The following is a 21130-nucleotide window of genomic DNA, read 5'->3' as shown; positions in this document are numbered from 1 at the left end:
ATAACTACAGTAACTCACTTGAAATATGCCATTGAACTTCCCTACATCCTTTCAGCAGCTTCAAGAGACTCGTGGCTCCCTCAGGGTTTCATCGCTGTTCATAAATTAGCGAATGGGCCTATATTAGTCATCACAAGTCTACACATTTACAACTTTCACCTTACAAAAAGTCCACTGACCTTGTCTATATGGTCTCTGTTGACACACTGTGGGAGGCTGTTGATGTATGCATCCATCAACATCTTGAGGGTGGCATTACTGATCTGTTCGCCCTCATCAGCATCTGAAAAAGATGAAGTAACACGGGATAGAGGAGCTTGTAATTGTATGGGATTTTGGAATCTCTCCTGCCCTGCGTCCTGGGGACAGGCAGGAGAGATCTCATCTTTTTTACAACAGACCATCCACACTACTCTCAACTGTCCCTGAGCTGCACGGGAAATCAGGGTCTGCGGTGGGCCCTGCCATTTGACAACAGGGTTCGCTTGATGAATATGAATATGTTCGCTTGCACACGCTTGATGAATACAGCTGGGTGCTATGAATTACGAGCCAAGGTCACTCTCCCCTCTAAATTTTGTCCCCGGTCCCAACAAGTCATGGAGACACTGGGAGAAATCCTGATGAGCATCCACACTATAGTTCTGGAGGGGAAAGTCCAGCGAAATCAAACTTTCCCTGTGGACTCCCCCCCCCCCCCCCCCCCCCCCTTTGCAGGACCTAGTGTGAACGCGAGCTGCACCTTGTCCATGACAAAACTGCTGGGAATCCTTGTGAGTGGATAAAGGTCTAGAATCGTAATAAGGAGACCCTCAGTTCTAATCCTATTACTATGTCAAGTGCAAACATTCTTGGACAGGGTGTCTTGCTCACAATGTCTTAACCTAGGAACAAGAATGGGTACTTGGCATGTGCCCAGATGGTAATAATAATAGTAAAGTCCTTGGGAAGATCAGTGATTTGGAGGAAGCATCTACGCTACAAAAGAGTTACAAAATGGAGTGCACAGTTCCTCACTTCACATTGTTTTTATCTAAACAACTTGTGTATAGTCTTTTTCTTTTGAAGCACTGCTCATGTTTTCTGACCTTCATCCCCTTCAGCCGGGTCCATCTCTTCCAGCGCCATCTCTTCCTCTGGTTTCGTCTCAGTGGCTTGCTCCTGCTCCTCCTCCCCTGCCGCCTCCTGGTCTCCCTCTTCCACCGTCTCCTCCTCATCAGTCGCTATCTCCAGGGCCTTTATGTCTGGGGGTCAGAGGTCAGAGGTCAGATACACAGTTGACAAAATGCAAGTGACAATCACAAAATGCAAACACACTGGCCAAGTCAAATTAAGCTCACACAGCATAATGTGGACATTTGTTGTGCTGTTGTTGCTGGGGGGTTTTTGTATTCATTTCTCTGGAAAACAATTTGATTTCAAATTTGATAAAAGCTATTTGGATGCCCACAGCTGTCAACAAGACGAGGTATAACAAAATAGGATCTGCTACCTAGATAGTCCATCTACTCATATCTTCACGTACATAACTTGCCCCTTGCTAACTGCTTGACAGATTTTTTTTGGTCATATTCAGTTTTGTGTACAATTGAATACAATCAGCTACTTGAGGTAATTTCACCAAATCAAACAGGCATGTGCATCACAGATCAAAACAAATGGAAGTCTACATGTATATGCCACCTTGAACAGACTTTTAGGCAGTAAACTCAGTAAGACATGATATCAAAACTCTTCTTCTCACATAAGGGGAGAAATTCAGCTTTCCTGGGAACTTCTCTGTTTGGTTGTTTTCCACTATTCTTTCCTAACTTACCATCTTCAAGCTTCTCCAATTTCTCATCTTCTTTGTCTCCAGGTCTATTCACTGACCTCTGGTCTGCATCCTTGAACAAGATCTATGAAAGACACATTTAAACAATGATTAGATTGCCTATGAGAGTAATGAAAATGTAACAATGAAATTCAAAACAATGTAAAAACAATAAAGCTAAAGAGATAGCATAATACTTACTACTATGAAGGTGGAAATTTCAACGGTGTGGAAATTTTTGCACATTTCATGCTTCCACAAGCTAGTGCAAAAATAAAAGCATGCAAATGTTTTTGCTTGCCATATGGTCCAGCCATTTATGTCCTGATTCTGCCGAATTAAAAATACAGAAATTTAACCTTATCTGGCTAAGTGCGAAAAAATTACTTTATCCACTTTTACAATATCTGTTTGAAACTGCAAGTGCACTTTTCATTTGCTTCTCATCTGATTCCTGAACACACAGTATTACGGTATCATGTAGCACAGATGCCACTGTTTTAATAGAATTCAGATAAACTGAAAACCACTTCCACTGGACAATGTTACAGGGACATTTCCAAGGCATACTATTCTTTACCAATTCAATCAGACAATGAGTTAGTTAAATTAGCAACAAATTTCATCAGATATGCCAGCAAAACAGACACATATTCTAAAATTAATCTTCCTGAATGAAGGAAATTCAGTAAACTTTACAGCGAACAATGTCATGGGTATTTAAAAAATCTTCCAGCAAACGATAAAACTATTGAGGAAGACAGAGTATGCAGCAGGAGTATAGATTAATTGCTGGACGATGCATCATACAACCCTTTGGCAAGCTGAATCCAGCCTAGCCTCTTAGAGAAACACGCTGTTATGCACATTTGTGTATACTTAACTCTGATACCGTACATAGTTTATTAAAATTGCCCACCAACAGCGATGCAAAAACTAATCTTCAACTAATACGCAAAGATACATGTGCAATTTGAACTACAATCATTGAATTAAATCATTGGTCATGTCTTGATCATGGTCTAAACCTCTAAATATAGTGAGTCAGCTTCAAGGAATTCCAGGCTTTGATTTGATCCATCATGTTCCTACTACAGGGAAACTTACTGCCGGCACCATGGATCGAAGGTTGATGAGATTCTCGTGGAACGTCCTCGTGTCCTCGTCTTCCCAAAGCGAGTTCGCCCAGTCAAACTCGCTCAGCTGACCGTCGGATCCCATCATGTCGATGGTCAAGATGTCCAGTTCATCTTTGCTCAGTTCTGAAGAGGAGTAAAAAAAATGAAATGAAATAAAATCTGCAAAAGCACACACTATTCAGGATGGAGATAATGTCAAAGAAAAATAAGAATTGACATGCTTTGCTTGAACACATTGATACTCCTCTCCACATGACTTTCCTAGCTTATGCTGGTGACAAAAATTTAAACTTTCATCAATAAGAAACTTTGAAAACACAAGACAATGCGAGAGACTGGTAAACTTGCCCTTCTTACTGAGGAATTCTTATTTTCTGCAATCATTTTTCTCAAAAACTCTAGCACAATTCTTCATTGTCAGACGAGCATTGTTATTCAGAGCTCACTTCTACTGTCATATTTTGCATTTTTCAAAGAGCTGCTGACTTATTGTGCAACGGTGCAAATTTCCTCTCATATGCACTGAACCTGCACTATATCGTCATTGACAAAGTAGATTCAAGGGGTCATTTAATGGGCACGACCATCAAAACTTGCCTTCCACTGGCAAGTCCGGCATGTCTTCATCTATCAGATCCTGTGGAAGAAACAGAAAGAAATGAAATATCCTGCTGTAACAGATGTGAGCCATCTATCTACAGTTGGAAGGGACATTTGTGTCCTACTCTCCAGAAACCACATCACTCCCTTGCATTTATCTCTTTGGACTTGTTTTAAAGGTTGCTATATCACCAACTATGCAGGATAATGGCTTCATCTCCGCAAACCCTGTCAAACTCCGCAAACAATGCCAATGGACTTCTGCTCATAATGTGGAGCTACATGAAATGGAATATCTGAGGAGGCATATCTCATACTCTTCATATCTTTGGTCTCCATTTCATTTAACGAACTGCTTATTGGACACATGTATGCCATGTAGTCAGTCTATGGTGAATCATCGTATCTCAGGGGTGACAAGTTAAACTAGAAACCAAACCTGGATTTTATACATCTCATAATATTTTGTGAAACTACAAGTTGCAGTCAGTGGCCATTCTACTATACATTTCTTTAGTGTGTCATCATTCGAATACATCTTTCTCAAACTTGTCTCACTTTTAAAATATATTTGTCAAGAACAGTAAATCTTTTTACCTCTTGGCAAGAAACAGAATTAAAACAATGAACAGAGTGGGTGGTGGAAAAGTTAGGTGTTTGACTTATGGAGCAATACCATAGTTACAGCTCGAAGATAATTTGTCAAGATTAACAACAACAAAAAAGTAATAAACGTAGACTAATGACTTACTGCAAAATTTGAGGTATTCATAAGAAGCTTCTGGTATGCCGTTTGCTTCTCTTCGAGTTTCTTCCTCCTTTCTTCACTCAGCTCACCTTTGTTCTGTTTGAAAAGACCATTTCAACATTAGACAGAAACAGAAAGAGATCAAGCATACTCTCACTATAAAAACATTCTTAATCTGGAAAGACAACTACAAACACGGCCAATCTTTTGATTGGTGGTACTAATCAAACAAAACTACTGGTTTAAAAAAAAAAGCGACAAAAATCTACTGAACTTCCACACACACTGAATCAAACAATTCTTATCAGGGAAAATGTTAAAGTGCATCATAGAATCTTTTTTAACCAAAATGTCTCCGATCAACATAATACTCAGTCTTGGTTCTTGAACCAAACAAGTCCTACGGTATATGCTCTAAACTTTTCTTCCGTGCTGCTACAGCAAACAATTCTTGCCTATAGTCAGGACCATCCTCAAAACGGGGAACTGCATCTGAGTGAAGCTAGTGAAAGTGAATTGACAAGTAAAACTCACCTGCAGCGTCCGCCTGTTCTGTCTCTCAATGTTCTGGAGGTCCTTGTGCTGTCGCTGGAGGAACTTGGCCAGAGAGCCGTAGTGGTCCTTGAGGAGGTTGCGATAGGCCGTTTGCAGCTGGCTTGAGAATACCTCGGGTGTTACCAACCCCAGCTGGAACTTCTCTGCCAGCAGTCTACAAGGATATGATGTTAAAGAATGCATCTTTAGAAAGAGGGCAAACTGGTTCCTATAGTAACAACAATGTCAACATCAATATCATCAACATTATCATGATGATGGTGATCATCATCATCATCATTATTATATCCATAATAATATAATGATGATGAGACTAACAATTAGAAAAAAAAAAAGAGGACAAGAAGAAATTAATGAATCAGCAGTAAACTTGATCTCAGCATTCATGATTGACAAGCAGAGGTCTTATTCAACAACTCTGATGCTGCATAACGTCTGTTTGAATGAACGACACAGAAAAAGATTAAGTAAAGAAAATCGATATCCTACGGACTGTACAAGTAAACTCAAGGATGCATGCAAATAAGTCATATAAGGGCTAAATGTGGGTAATAGTGCTTGGATGAATGAATTAATGAATAGACAAGCACTTGGTAAATTCACAAGAGTATGTATGGGCCAATATTTGAATTGACACTAGGTGTACAGTGATGAGAGTCAACGAAGACTGAAGCAAATTACCATAGAGCTGAATGAACAATTGAAGGAGTAGACATATTGTTTACGCCACATATTTAACTAGTCCAATTTTTAGCGTATCTAGACTTCCTCACAATTTCCCGAGTGGCTACATTTGCGATTGTGGAGTACAACAATGGACGGGGAAATGCATGGTGCATGTAACAGCCTTGTCAGGATCAGATTTAATATTTCCATGTGTGGTTAAAGTTGCGACTTGCAAATTTCATGAAAATAAACCCCCTGCAAAACACATGGCCTATACAGTATCTAAATAGACACTCAGAATATAGAGGTGAGAGTAAATGAAAACTGAAGCAAATTACCATTTAACGAACTGAACAACTGAATGAATAGACATAAAACATCATCTAAGAATCAAATGAATGATAGAGTAAAATGAAAGCTGCTGGAAGTACCTCTGTTTTCTGGGCACGATGCCAGCATAGTCCTCTCCACAGTGCTTGGTGAAGCTGATGATGATGCTGATGTTGTTGTGGTTCTCCTTGTCAGCCTTCATGATGGAAGAGAGCAGGTTGTTCAACAGCGGCACCCCTTCCTTCTCAGTGAAGATGCCATTGACTATGAGCTGCATGTGATTATTAAAGAAATCCAGTTCATCATATGATGTTTTAGAATAAGCCAGTTCACAGTCAGCACCAGTCTGCACTGGCCTCTGGAACCAACAGACTTTACAAAATATGGAATAGTCTTTTAGAAGAGCAATTGAAAACAGCCAAGCAGAAAATGGTAACTTTATTCAAACAAGCGCTGCATGAAAACTTTATGATAATTTGGTTGATAAGAATACACATTTACCTGTACATCTCAATATGCACCTGGTTCATGCATGAATATTTATAGCATTGTTTTCATGAAGACCTATCCAGTTTTTAAATGCCTCAGTTACACATCAATCTCAAGAGAAGATCTGCATTGCCCTTTATCTGCACATGTTCAGATTGAAAATATGAAATTGTTTTATGGTACTATTGTATGGTCCCAGATGCTCAATGACAAGGATCACAACCACACTCTTCTTGAAAGTACCATATCTCTGTCTGTAATAATCACTTTTGACTCACAGTTTCTCATTTGCTACAGTCTCAATAGGCACACAAGCATGCATGCACACAAATTCAAAACATACATGCATACATACACACACAGCAGAAGATAAGATATTTTCGCTTGAAATCAAACATAACAGATGAGTACTGTCAATGCACTTGATATGAGAATACACTGTACCACGTAATTAATGTTGGCATTGAATAAAAAAACAATTATGTACATGGGAAACATTTACATTTCATATAAAGAAAAAAAATAATCTCACCTCTGCTAGGAAGCGCAACTCAACCCTGATCTTGCTGTCAAAGATGATCTGTGAATAAACAGGGCAAAACAAACAAGGAAAAGTAGAAATTACGCGGTGCGTAATATATGTCCCCGCCGGAAGTAGCATTTTGTAGCAAAATGTACAATATAGGTTAAAAATCAAGGTCAAACGTCAAATAAGTCAAAGGTCAAAATTCTGTGTAGAAGTTTTGAAGCCCTCACCTAGAGCCATCACATAAAGCAAACGGAATCGAAATCGGGTTAGAAATGGCGAAGGAGTAGCATTTTGTAGCCAATGTACAATATAGGTCAAAAATCAAGGTCAAAGGTCAAAGAAGTCAAAGGTTAAAATTCTGTGTAGAAGTTTGGAAGCCCTCACCTACTGCCATCACAGAAAGCACACGGAATCGAAATCGGGTTAGAAATGACGAAGGAGTAGCATTTTGTAGCAAAATGTAGAATATAGGTCAAAAATCAAGGTCAAAGGTCAAAGAAGTCAAAGGTCAAAATTCTGTGTAGAAGTTTGGAAGCCCTCACCTAGTGCCATCACATAAAGCAAACGGAATCAAAATCAGGTTAGAAATGGCGAAGGAGTAGCATTTTGTAGCAAAATGTACAACATAGGTCAAAAATCAAGGTCAAAGGTCAAAGAAGTCAAAGGTCAAAATTCTGTGTAGAAGTTTGGAAGCCCTCACCTAGTGCCATCACATAAAGCAAACGGAATCGAAATCAGGTTAGAAATGGCGAAGGAGTAGCATTTTGTAGCAAAATGTACAACATAGGTCAAAAATCAAGGTCAAAGGTCAAAGAAGTCAAAGGTCAAAATTCTGGGTAAAAGTTTTGAAGCCCTCACCTAGTGCCATCACATAAAGCAAACGGAATCGAAATCGGGTTAGAAATGGCAAAGTAGTAGCATTTTGCAGCAAAATGTACAATATAGGTCAAAGGTCAAGGTCAAAGGTCACAACTGAAATTCTGTGTAAAAATTTCAAAGCTCCCATGTAGTGCTACCATATACAGCAAACAGAATCAAAATTGGCTCATAAATGACAGAGAAGTAGCAAATTGAACATTTTGATCACACATGGACATACACACAGACAGACGGACGGACGGACGCACGGATGCACGGACACACACACGTACGGAGCCCGTTTCATAGTCCCCTGCTCGAACTCGTTCGGCGGGGACAACAAACTTGTTCAGAGCTGAAATGGACTTTAAATGAGGTGATGGACCGCTCAACAACTTCCCATACCAATTCAGACATAAGTACATTGTGATTTAATCATCCCAATATTAGAATCACATAGAGTTTATTGTTCATTGACACTTGCATTTCAGCTTGGTTTGTTGAAAATGAAATGAAAACAAGGAAAAAAACCCTGATATTTATGACCACCTTGCATGTTTTGCATGAAAGGGATATGTTCACCGTTCAATACAATCACTTCCTGTCCAGTTGATTGGCTGCATGCAGGAAGTACAGATACAGCTATTGAAGCTAAAGACGACAATGAATACCATTTCAAGTTTACCGGTTGAACTGAAATTGGTGTTAAACTTTTGATCTCAATACAAGAAATTTACCTGTGGAATTTTCAGCTGTCAACATTACAGCCTTCATCAGCGGAATGACCGGTCTGGTGATGGTTGATAAGCCGCTCATACGCTTTGAGAAGTTTGTAGCGCCCCCTGTCTTTATTGAGAGAAGGTTGGTAGGCCCTGATGTAGATTGCTTCCTTAACTGAAAATTCCTGAGGTAAACAGCTTGTATTCAGATCAAAAGTTTAACACCAATTTCAGTTGAATTTCCAATACAGACGAGCTTCTACTCTAATAAAGTTTACCGGTTGTTTGGCATCCTTGTCCTCTTTCTTGACAGGCGGTGGTAGCGCCCTCTGTATGCCCTGCAGGAGCTGCGTGGAGAACTCGCTGTAGCGCTGGTGGAACAGGGAGCTGAGGTAGATGGCGCAGCCGATGTCCGCCATCTTGAGCTTGGCCTCGCAGAACGCGATGGCCGCCTCCCCGACGTACTTGGTCAGGTTCAGTCCCTGGAACTCCTTGGCCAGCGAGTCCCTCTGCTGCTCCGTCAGCATTTTCTGCCAAATAGCGGAGGAGACACAGAGCATGGTTTCAGTTGTGAAACACTTCATCGTCTCCTTGTTGCCATATCAGTTGACATAAAAACAAAATATAGCACATACTTCTACTACTCTGTACTAAAGTCTTAAAATGTAAATCCTCACTTTATGTTCAGGTTGGCTTTCATAACTAGAGTAAAAAATAGAGTAAAATCAGAACAGAAAGAGCAAATGCAAATATGCATTTTATTTCCTCCTATGCAGTTTGTTTGCAGTGGGACTGTTTTTAGGGACCACCTGTGCCTGAAGACTACTTTTCAATGTCTTCAGATGATTTTCAAACATGATGTGACTGTTTTACAGATTGTAATATGATAATAAAGAGAACATGACCCTCACAAGGCCATACATCCTTCTGATTCTAAACTGTACAAGTATGTACGGCAAATACATTTCAGATTAAAGAATGGGTAGCGAGAATTTTTGGCAAGAAAAGTACCCATTCTATATTAACACAGATGATGCACATGTCTTTTCCTGCGTCAGGCAGAATATAGTGTGCATGCGGTAACTGATGACATAAATGGTATCCCGGGGTACCAAATAAAAATCAGCCATTTTGTAGAATTATCTTTTTTTTTTAAAAGGTTGTACCCTGGGTGCCAAAAATTGGGAAGTTATTTTGGTGCTGGAGCTAGTGCACGCTAGCCACTGCACTACACTGCGCTGCACTGAAGCACACGCTATAATGCCAGCACAGCATACCATGCATGCATAGTATCACATGCAGTGGCATGGGAATGACTGTAGATGCACACACAGTGCATGCATTTCTCTGCGGCTGTCCTCGAGTGGACGTGAGGTGGCACTACACAACGTGGTACCCCAGAGTACAATGGTACCCCAGGGTAACGCATGATGCATCAACTATGGAATTTAGCCTAAACCCACTCGGCTTCGCCTCGTCAGTTAAGCATTCCATAGTTACCTTATGCACACAATTCCGACTGACGCACTCAGACCTGTGCATCATTTGCATATTGGCAAACTTAAAGTTCTTTGTACTCCCCTCCCCCCTCCCCCATACACAAACACAACACCTACCAGTTTCCTAATGAAGGCAGTGTTCTTCTTGAGACTCGAGTCCAGTTTCACAAAGAAATCCTCGTCGGGCCAATTTGAGGATGCCCCAAGGTTCTTGGTCCTGGTGGCAATTTTGGTTTCTTTCCTCTCCAGCGCCTCTGCGTGCGTTTCTCTTGCCAATTTCTACATAGCAAAAGCATACAAAGTTAGAACAAGGGATTCAAGGCAGTATTTGCCAGTATATATGCAATCATCTATCTTGGTCACTCTCTCATGAAAGCTCACTTGCAGAACAAATCCTCAAGACAAAAAAAGAAAAAAAATCACCTTAAATACATGGCATAATATAAATATATACACACACACACATTAAAGTAACTGCAAGGGAAGTGAAATATACAAACAGAAATTCATAATCACATGTAAAAAGGCATGCTACATTCTACACGGATCTTGCATGTGCCACCTTGCTCGTATGGCTTTATCATATCCTAGAGAAAATTCCCCTTGTTCTTGAGTCCTCTTGTCTTGGACATGCACAAGAACATATTGCATGTGGTTCTATCATGAACAGAATCATAACAAAAATGTTTCTTCTGAGTACAATACAGAACATTTTGTGAATAAATCTCAAGTTTTGTGTATGTCTCATCATTACAGTCACATGACGACCACCGCAACTTTTTGCAGTTGCTTCAGAACTACCTTTTTTCAGGCGGTCAATGGCAGTCCAATGGTTGCAATATTCTTGATATAATTCTGACTTAATTCGATATTTCATCATTTTTCTTTCAGTTCATCAAGTTTGTCTCTGGATTACAGAGATGACAGTTAGAATAAAAGAAAGGGTCTGATATGCATCTACATGAAGCTACTCCATACAAGAAAGGGCCTGAACTTTGATACTACCAAGGCCTGAATTTGGGTTTATGCTTGAAAACTGGGATTCTTTTGGATTACATTTTCCCTCATAGATGGTACCTGTTAATCAGACATCTACAAAATGCCCCAAACTTCTATAAGAAAAAAAAAAAGTTAAGTACGATTAAAGTATATATAGGATTAGTTTCTGAAAACTTGACGAAAAGAAAAACAAACAACTCACCTCTTCTTCCTCCTCTCTTCGCCTGGCAGCTTCTTCCTCCATTCTTTTCTAAGATTTCACAACAGAAACAAGTATTAAAACCACATTTATATATATAATATATGTATTGCCCATGAAAACCACCTCATATACTTTCAATATAAGAGGAAGAAATGCACAAATCCTGACTTGAAAATAAATCTAATCCCTTACTGCTTAGAATGGTTTCTTCTATTTGTTTCTTTGTTTTAATTTTGTTGGCTATTTTTCTTTTTATGGGGGGGGGGGAGGGTTGGGGAAGAGAAAGCTTGTCATCATCAGTGCTCACTGCTTGGACTGTTCTCTTCTCTATCCAGTCACCTGTCTCTTCTCTCATCACATATATCTAGCAGTTTTCATCCCATGGAAACTTAGGATATTGACGCATTATCATTTAAAGGGGATGGCTAGTAACCAATCAGTGGGAATCAGTGGGAATGCTGAGGGATGATTGTTCCAATCCTTGTCGGATTCATTTAAGAGTACATTATATATCTACTGTTGTGACAAATTATTTGCTTCAGAACGGTCTCATATTCAAGTAATGTGCAGATTAATGCCCCGTCACTGACCAGGCACGCTAACCTGGAAACATTAAACAGCACATTACTTGAATATGAGACCATTCTGAAGCAAATAATTTTCACACAACAATAGATATATAATGTACTCTTAAATGAATACCACAAGGATTGGAACAATCATCCTCCAGCATTCCCACCGATTCCCACCGATCAGTTACTAGCCTTCCCCTTGAACATATCCTGCTTCCACACTTAAACTCTCATCTAAATACAGTGAGAAATACAATCCACCGCAATTTCTTTAATATCCTTAGCATAGAGCATTACTCATACAGCTTGTTGGAACCCAGAAACATATACCATATGACTGTGCAAAAAGTTAGAATGATGTCACCATATTACCATTAATATCATCATCATTACTTACATTACCATCCATGTAATTTCACATTGATACACAGGGCATAGATGTATGTACCTGAACAATGACATTGCATTGCTCATCATAAATGACAAAATCAACACTACATCAAGTAGTCTTGGCATTTACTCTAGGAGAAACTTGCCTGTTCTTCCTCCTTCTTTTTCTTCTCTTCTTCAAGTCGTATCCTTTCTTCTTCTTTTTTCTTCTCATTTTCAATCTTTTTAGCTTCCTCCTCCTTTTTCCTTTTCTCCTCCTCCTCCTTCATTCTGTCTTCTCTTGACTTGGACTTGTGGTGGTGGTCCTCCTCCTTCCTCTTGGATCCTCTTGAATCTGTCTCTCTCCTGAAATGAAAATGGAATAAAAGGAGAATGAAACCATCATACAGTGCACTCCCCATATAACGAACATACTGTAAAACATATTTTCACTGCATGAAATTTTCGCGAATTGGAGCCGACAGCCTTTTTCGTGGCATTAGATTTTCGCAAGTTGCCTCTAACATTCAGTGTGTATAGTGTAGACAAGAACTTTCAGTGTTTATGGTGTAGACAAGAACTTTCACATGCATTTTAATTTTGCGAATCATGGCCCTCACAAAATTTGCGAAAAATGACAATGGATGCTAACAATCCTCGTTTTACAGTAGTTATAACGAAATTCTTGTTTTCTTGTTACAACAAAATAAAAATTCAGGTCCCCAAATTATCATCTATATTACATGTTTATACACAACACTGTTCGGTAATAATGAAATTTCAATATATCAAAAGGAAACCACCATCCACTGGTACTCCTGTTATAATAGTTATTCAAAATTCTAGTTACAATGAAAATCAGAATTGAGGTCCCCAAATTGTAATCCACGTATGTCTATACACTATACTGTTCGGTCATTACAAAAGTTTGATATAACAAAAGATAACCATTCTCCACCGGTCCTGAGGACTCCGTTATAACAGGAGTATGCTGTATATATGAGGATTGAGTGAATGCACAAATAGTATTAGAACAAATCAATACATTTGGGAAAAATCGGACAATCCTTTCCAAAGTTATGAATTTCTAAATTTTGGTGCTGCCATCGCTGGACGAGTAGACTACAGGAGTTTGTGACATCACCGCAGGACAAGGGCACAAAGAAAATATTTCGAAAATTCAATATATTCTCACTTTTCTTGCAATAGTGAAAGAGCACTTGACTTACCTCTTTCAAAATGCAAGGGGAATAATATAACCTTTAATATGTGTCAGTAACAAGTCACCTGGGAATGTGTACTTCTCAATATAAGATTTACCTTTGTGGAATTCTCTCCATATTTTCTTTATATCATCCTGCCTTAACATCATAGACATTGTTGTAGTCTACTCATCCAGCAATGGTGGCACCAAAATATTACAAATTCATATTTTTTTTAATGGATTTCAAATTTCCCTCACACTTTGCAGAAATGTGTTTTGCTAATATTGCTGTTTTCACTCCATCCACATTTGGGTTCCATTTCCTTTTAACTCTCTCTCTCTCTCTCTCTTAGTATTCAAACAATATATTTGGTTATATTACTTAGATATTTGATTGAAACTCTTATTCTTATATCAGGCATATTGAAAAATGCAGATCTGACCTGTGCATGTCACTGATATATATTTGTGCCATACAATCACATAAAAACCACTTTATATTTGTAAGTGATTGTATTGTAATCTACAGACTCTCTTACGCAAAGCATACATTCTACACCAGTAAGACTTTCTGAAATAACTTGAACTTTTCAGCAGGATGCTGAACTCTGTTGTTGCGCAAATCTTCACTGGACCTCTCTTACTGCCTGAATATGGCTGAATAGATCCAAGGATCAGCCTACCTGCGATCTGCCACCTTCTCCTTGTACTGGTCCCCTCTCTGTTTCTCCCTTCCTTTTTCCCTTTCCCGGTCTCTATCCTTGTCCCTGTCCCGAGACCTTTGACCCCCTTGCTCTGGAACGGGGTCTCTGCTTCTGTCTTTCTCCTTCCCATCATTGCCTTTCCTCTGTCCGCGCCTGTCCTCCCTTACTGCTCTTCCATCGCTTCCTTTAGCCTCGGGAGCTGCCTTGCCAGTTTTGTTCTTGTCCTCGGCCTTCTTCGCTTCTTCCTCGTTCCGTTTTCCTCCCCTGCTGCCAGATCTCTGGGCCGAGTATGACTTGCCCCCTCTCTCTTTACTCGGAGTGTCAGCATCAACTGAATGTTTCGTACTCTGCTTGTCAACTTTGACTGGTATTACGTGCACTTTGGCAGGGTCTTTTGCTGCTATTTTGTCATGTTCGGGGATGGCAGCATGTTCCTCTGAATTGTCATTCCCTGCCTTATTGTCACCCTCTTTTGTTACAGATTTTATGACATCATCACTTCCGCTGATAGTATTTCCAGAATTGTCATCTTTACATTCAAGCGAATGAGATGCTGTTGCTGTTTCACCTTGTTCTACTTCAGCAGAACTAGCATCAATGCTGCTCACTTCAGCATCCTTATCAGTGCCAGCCACTTGCCCATCACTGATTTTTTCATCTGTGTGCACCATATCATTCTCCACACTCTTAGGATTACAATTTTCAGACTGGTCTACTGGCTCCGCTGGGTTCTCGGTCTCAGCCTCTGCCCCTGCTGATATATGAGTTTCTCCTTCGGGCAAATTTGGCTCACTATCGACGGATGCCGTTCCTTTTTCTCCCACATGTTCAGATTCGGTCAGAGATTCCTTGTTGCCGACAGATACCCCACCCTCTGAGACTCCTCCATCCTCTTGTCCTGGGGTCTCCTGCATACCATCTGTCTGAAGACTTTGGGATGGGGACTTGCACGGATCGGCTGGATTGTTGGCTGACGCCGTCTCATCTGTCTGCGCTGATCCATTGTTGTTTCCCCCTTGATCTGTGTCCATGCCTTTCCTTTTCTGCAAGGAGTTCAAAACAAACTAAAGCATGAGCTGCAATCAAAAGTCATTTCTGATCACCACATACCAGATAGTGGCACTTTCTTAGTCAGTGCCTAAAGAAGTCCAACTTTGAAGGTTTGCTGCCTCTTGAAGGATACACTTCAATCAAATTCAAATTGGGATATACAATGCAATCTATGCAGCCAAATGAAATCTGACCAATGAAAAGGGGAAAATGAAGACTTACTTTGCACAGATTATGTCTAGAGAAAGCAAAAAAAAACAAAAACAAAAACAGGAAAAAAATCACCAAGATCTGATCTGTGACATCCGAAAATCTATGTCCACACAGTCTGTGCTGAGTAACTACTAAAATTTTTAAGTGCTGATTTAAGTTTTTGTTACTTCCAACACATTGTAACATTCAGGTTTATTTCAGCTAAACAATATAGAATGTGGTCTACCAGATCTAAACCTAACTTGTTAGATTTTTCTACATGTCTGTCATCTCTCGACCGATAATGTGGACAAGACTGTGTGATGCACATCACATCAGCTCATGTCTTTCGAAACATTCGAAACTAAAACGTTACAGCAAAAACGATAGGTGGGACTATTCGAATACTGTCGGACGTACGAAACTGGCATTCGTGGCTGCACAAAAATTAAAATTGCGTGAAATTTGAGGATCTGCTATGGCATTACGAGGGCAAGAACACTTCTTTCAGCACAGAAAATACAATCCAGGCGGAATTAAACTCACGAATTCAAGCACTCCAGCAAAAGAAGCCTACTTCAGTCGTGTCAACAGGACAGACAATCACGGGTATCGGCTGGGATTCTGCGACTGCGGGTCAACAGAGGTTACACGATTTTGATCCGACGATTCGCGATCGCGACACGAGTCGAGTGCTAGTGCTCGTCGAGCACACACGATGAATAGGAAATGCATTATTCATCAGTGTTGGTCTATTTCGCTTGGAAAGTGTTTAAAAGGAAATAACAACAACATCAACAAAAACATCAACATGCTGTCATAAGTTGTTATGATACCAAAGCTAATCATGTCGCCAGAACACTTGCAGTGTATACATACTCATAACCGAACATCTTATGATAGGAATAGCTTATAATTCGATATCATGTTCTTGATTCCTTTTCATATTTTTTTTCCCTCACTGGGATATTTATTACTCTCTTTCATCTGTACACGTAATACATCATATTTCAAACAACATAATACTTTTTTCAAATACAATACAATATAATATACATCAAGAAAAAAGGTGTCTAAAGAGACACCATTTTTTCTGAAACACTAGCAACTTATGATTATTTCTTGCAATAAATTTCTCTTTATCATATTATTCCCTTATACTATATTTACATAAATCAAAACGAGGTGTTATTTTTCTTATTTTACAAACACAAATTTTATATCTCACAAGCATGGTAACACAATTCAATGCCGCATTGTTAATACCCCCAAAACCAAATAATCTATTTTCCGTCGTAAATGTTATTTCTAACCCCGTGTTGACATTAATCCATTCTTTTCATATCTTGCTTTTCTTTCCTGCGACCACATTTTTGTCTTCTCGATCATTTAAAAACGAACAAACAAGCAAGCAAACAAACAAACAAACAAACAAACAAACAAACTCTTATGCGTTCTGTGACAGACTTTTGTTGTTGTCTTTTCTCAGTTCATGTATTTTTGATTTCTCTCTTTTTTTCTTTCTTTCTTTTTTTGCAACGAAAGGGAGTCACATAAACAGATTCGAGTGTTATCTCCGTGTGTCTCCGGAAAGCCCAAAGATTTGATGTTTCTGCTCCTGCAACAATTCAGGGCCCTGTTTCATAAAGCTGTTCGTAAAGTTACGAACAACTTACGAGCGACTGGTGATCAGTTCTGATGTTCTATACTTATCAGAATTTCCATAATTTAGCACAAGAACTTATCACTAGTCGCTCGTAAGTCGTTCGTAACTTTACGAACGGCTTTGTGAAACACCCCCCGGTCTTATTGCTCCGGTCTTATTTTCTCCAAGGACTTAAAGGGTTATACTAGGCCAGGTTAGGGTTGTGGGTATAGAGAATTTATGTTTGGCTTAGCGTGCATATATTTCATGGGAGCAATAAATTATTGTTGCAGGAGCAAATGTCATGGAACTTGATTAAACATGCTCCTGACCTTCCCCTCATATCGCATAGTCATAACATTGAGAGAAAGCTGTAGCACAGCTGGCCACCGGTAAATTTAGTAAGGCCAGTTAAAGTTAACGAGTCTCTGGATTGTTGACGCAGCCCGGAGATTTTGAGGTTGAATCCTAGTCCGTGCTCGCATCCTTGCTGAAAACAAACAAACAAACAAACAAACAAACAAACAAACAAACAAACAAACAAACAAACAAACAAACGAACAAACAAGCAAACAAACAAAACAAAGCAAACTGAAAAGTTTAATCTACAATCAATGTCCCTCATTAAAAAGATGTTGAATAGAATTGGATTGGTTGAAAGAAAAGAATGTTCATTTTGTAATGTGTATGTTGAGACTTTACATTTTTTGAGTGAGTGTCAATATGTTGATAGATTGTGGGTTGAAGTAAGAGAATGGATTAATGTCAACACGGGGTTAGAAATAACATTTACGACGGAAAATAAATTATTTGATTTTGGGGGTATTAACAATTCGGCATTGAATTGTATTACCATACTTGTGAGATATGAAATTTATGTTTGTAAAATAAGAAAAATAATACCTCGTTTTGATTTATGTAAATATAGTATAAGGGAATATTATGATAAAGAGATATTCATTGCAAGAAATAATCATAAGTTGTAAGTGTTTCAGAAAAAATGGTGTCTCTTTAGACACATTTTTTCTTGATGTATATATTATATTGTATTGTATTTGAAAAAAGTATGATGTTATTTGAAATATGATGTATTACGTGTACAGATGAAAGAGAATAATAAATATCCCAGTGAGGGGGGGAAAAAAAGATGTTAAAAAAAAATGGGGGACACCCGAAAAAACATATAACAAACAGACCTATATAAATGGAAAAAAAGCAAAATGGGTTCCAGAAGAACTATAGGCTGACAAAGGGGAGGGGGTTGGGTGTGCGTTTGAACCGATCCGTCTCCCCCCCCCCCCTGCACACACACACACACACACACACACACACACACACACACACACACACACACACACACACACACACACACACACACACAAAATAATCCCCGGCATCCCAACATTTCTTTTATAATTTTTACCCCTGTGGCCAATTTCTCGACTATATTTCAGTGTATCTTACTATTGCCCCGCGTCTGTCTGTCTTCCATTAAAAAGATAATAATAATGTATATATACTAGGAGGCTTTCATTATACTAGTAGTTAGGCAAAATGTCGGCGATGGAGGGATATGGTGGGAGAGTCATCTCTCTTCCATGATCCATCTCCTTGCTATATTCGTGTACAGGTTCCGCTGAACTGGAGGGCATCCGCACACACACACACATCTACACACACACACACACACACACACCCCTCCGCTGGCGTGTCCAGGGTCTGCTTTAAAAATGACAAAGAAAAGGGCCTATACTTCTTCCCACTTATAGTATAAGTTCCAAATGCAACAAAAGGTTGTTGCTGTTTTCAAATCAATAAAAAAAAAAAGAAATCCAAAGACAGTTAATGCCATTGACATATAAGATTTAATCCCCCCTCCACCTTTCCACTCTCGCTTCGTCTCGCTTCAATGTAGTGAGTGAGATCTCTACCCGAGAGCCATGAACCAACTCTCGACTCATTATGGCCGAACGCAGGTGGGAGAGGGGTTTTCAAACCTCTTTTCCTTGGATTTTCAAAGAATAGCTGGTCAGTATCGACTATGATAATTACTCAACAATTAGAATTTACATTGATTTTCCACTTTATCTGCTGGTTATGTTTCTTGTTATCCAACAATGAGAATACTCATCTATATCATCTACTTCTAAAACACTCTTTTGCATCGTTGTGATTATTTATTCTTTTTTGTTACAATGGCAAAGTGTGCATTGTTTGTTTGTTTGTTTGTTTTTTAATACAATTTGTGCATATGATTTATATTGTGTTCTCTGATCTGTCCTTCCCAACTGGATGGAAGTCGAATAGACACATATGCTGCTTTATCACGTATTTTCTTTTTCTTAATGAAAAAAAAAGATAAATAATTGAACTGAATTGAATTGAAAAGTAGAATATTGATGCCCCTCATCCACCATCGTGGTCGTACATCTGTATCACCATACACTCCACTTGTCATTGCCGATGAGCACTATATCAACCTCCTTAGACTTACGTAGTAAAGACGACCGCGTGGAACAAGATGTGACAGATGTACAATAGTTTACCTATTCACATTCTCCCTGAATATTAATTTTCTCACTTTTTTTAATAAAAATTTCCCAAATATTCCACCAAAAGTGTGCATCAGATCGTTGAATTTTACATCTAAAAATGTAATTTAAGCTCCCTCGTGAGGGAGAGCGTATACCGCTGCCATACTCTCCCCTTGCTGCGAGGGGTCGCTGCTTTGCTTATAGACATCGGATTTCAAATGGTTTTCTCAGTAAATGAGAAAATCATGTCACAATATTACAGAAGGTACCGGTAGTTTGTTTGGGCTTACGTATATCGTTTCACTCTATTTTTTGATTGGACACTTTCCAAGCTCCATCGAATGTGCATGCTACGATGTGCTCAGATCATCATAAAATTTCAATTCTAATCAAAATGAAAAAGCTCCACAGTGCGGAAGGGGATATATCCCCTCACCCTCGCTCCCTCAATATTTATTTTCTCACTTTATTAATTGAAAATATCATTCATTCATTCATTCATTATTCATTCATTCATTCATTCATTCATTCGTTTGTTAATTCGTTCGTTCATTCATTCGTTCGTTCGTTCGTTCGTTCGTTCATTCATTCATTCATTCATTCATTCATTCATTCATTCATTCATTCATTCATTCATTCATTCATTCATTCATTTTTCGATCTCCAGCAAAATAAACTCCTGTTTACATAAGATATGCATAATCATGTCAACATTACAAAATATGATAAATGACATTTATGGATATAATTATGACAGGGTGAAAAAAAAGAAAAAACACAAAAAGCATTCTGAATTTTAGAAAATGCGGGAGATGGGGAGGAATGCTCCCCCAGTGTAGGGACAGAAGTATTGGAGTAGTATGTGTATTTTTCTTCATGAAAGTAAGCAATCTAGCGGCACAATTCGTCGCTGAGTTTACCGAGTTCTTTTTGTGGAAAGCTGCAAGGCAGAGAATTGCAGAAATCTAGACGAGACGAAATAAGAGCATGCATCAGTTTTTCTGCCGCTGATTTAGTTAAATACAAACATGTATCTCCGAATTGAGTTCAGGTTACGCAAATGTAATCTTACAGATTGGGGTACATATGAAATATGATCTTTGAAAGCCAGATTTGCGTTAAACACCAAGATAACGAACTTTGTTCGCAGGCTTAATATTACTATTTCCACTTCTAACATAACATGTATCAGAATTCACTTTGGACAACATCTAACCCATTCTGTTTGGATCCTATCAGAATAAATTCTGCATGACTTACTGTCGTTAAATTTCAGACCATTTCTTTCCATCCCATGTCTTAACATCATCAATACACAATTCTAATGGTTTTAAAGCTTCAGAGAGTTCAATCCTGGTTGGTGATATAAGACACAAATATTTGTATATCATCTGCATAACAGTGATAATGTTAAGTCTTTCAAAAATGTGCCTAATCCTTGAAAGATACAGAGAGAACGGAAGTGGTCAACCTACAGACCCTTGTGAGTTGTGGGACACCGCAATTAAATGTAACCGGACTGGAGTTACTGTCATTGATCTTAACGACTAAGTGAACGGCTAGTAAGGTAAGATTGAAAATTCATCGAGGAAATCATTGAACTGGTTTGGATTAGGAGGTCTTTCATACACTACTAGGGCCTATCTTTCCTTGTCTAATGGATTGTTGTTGTTGAGTAGGCCCCTAAAGAGGCCCTGATGTAGCCCTATAGTGA

General features: G+C 39.0%; 1 protein-coding gene across 1 annotated transcript in view; it reads right to left on the bottom strand.

Annotated features, from left to right (window-relative positions):
• LOC139717379 (regulator of nonsense transcripts 2-like) overlaps nucleotides 1-15864 on the bottom strand; it is a 36886-nt gene extending 21022 nt beyond the window's left edge. Inside the window, exons 1-15 of the mRNA XM_071628882.1 lie at nucleotides 15784-15864; nucleotides 13975-15038; nucleotides 12255-12453; nucleotides 11147-11194; nucleotides 10063-10224; nucleotides 8725-8976; nucleotides 6873-6920; nucleotides 5953-6122; nucleotides 4835-5009; nucleotides 4304-4396; nucleotides 3550-3589; nucleotides 2921-3075; nucleotides 1817-1898; nucleotides 1089-1244; nucleotides 180-283 (exon numbers count right to left, since the gene is read on the bottom strand). Of these exons, the coding sequence (XP_071484983.1) occupies nucleotides 180-283; nucleotides 1089-1244; nucleotides 1817-1898; nucleotides 2921-3075; nucleotides 3550-3589; nucleotides 4304-4396; nucleotides 4835-5009; nucleotides 5953-6122; nucleotides 6873-6920; nucleotides 8725-8976; nucleotides 10063-10224; nucleotides 11147-11194; nucleotides 12255-12453; nucleotides 13975-15026 (2736 nt within the window). The 5' untranslated portion in view covers nucleotides 15027-15038; nucleotides 15784-15864. The remainder of the gene's footprint in view (nucleotides 1-179; nucleotides 284-1088; nucleotides 1245-1816; nucleotides 1899-2920; nucleotides 3076-3549; nucleotides 3590-4303; nucleotides 4397-4834; nucleotides 5010-5952; nucleotides 6123-6872; nucleotides 6921-8724; nucleotides 8977-10062; nucleotides 10225-11146; nucleotides 11195-12254; nucleotides 12454-13974; nucleotides 15039-15783) is intronic.
• Nucleotides 15865-21130: the final 5266 nt, after the last annotated feature.

Source organism: Diadema antillarum, unplaced genomic scaffold (genome assembly GCF_040938485.1).
Source record: "Diadema antillarum isolate AM-2024a unplaced genomic scaffold, OU_Dant_1.0 scf00000074, whole genome shotgun sequence".
In the NCBI taxonomy this organism is placed as follows: domain Eukaryota; kingdom Metazoa; phylum Echinodermata; class Echinoidea; order Diadematoida; family Diadematidae; genus Diadema; species Diadema antillarum.
The sequence above is the reverse complement of the archived record's forward strand: the minus strand, read 5'-3'. Positions and strand labels throughout refer to the sequence as shown.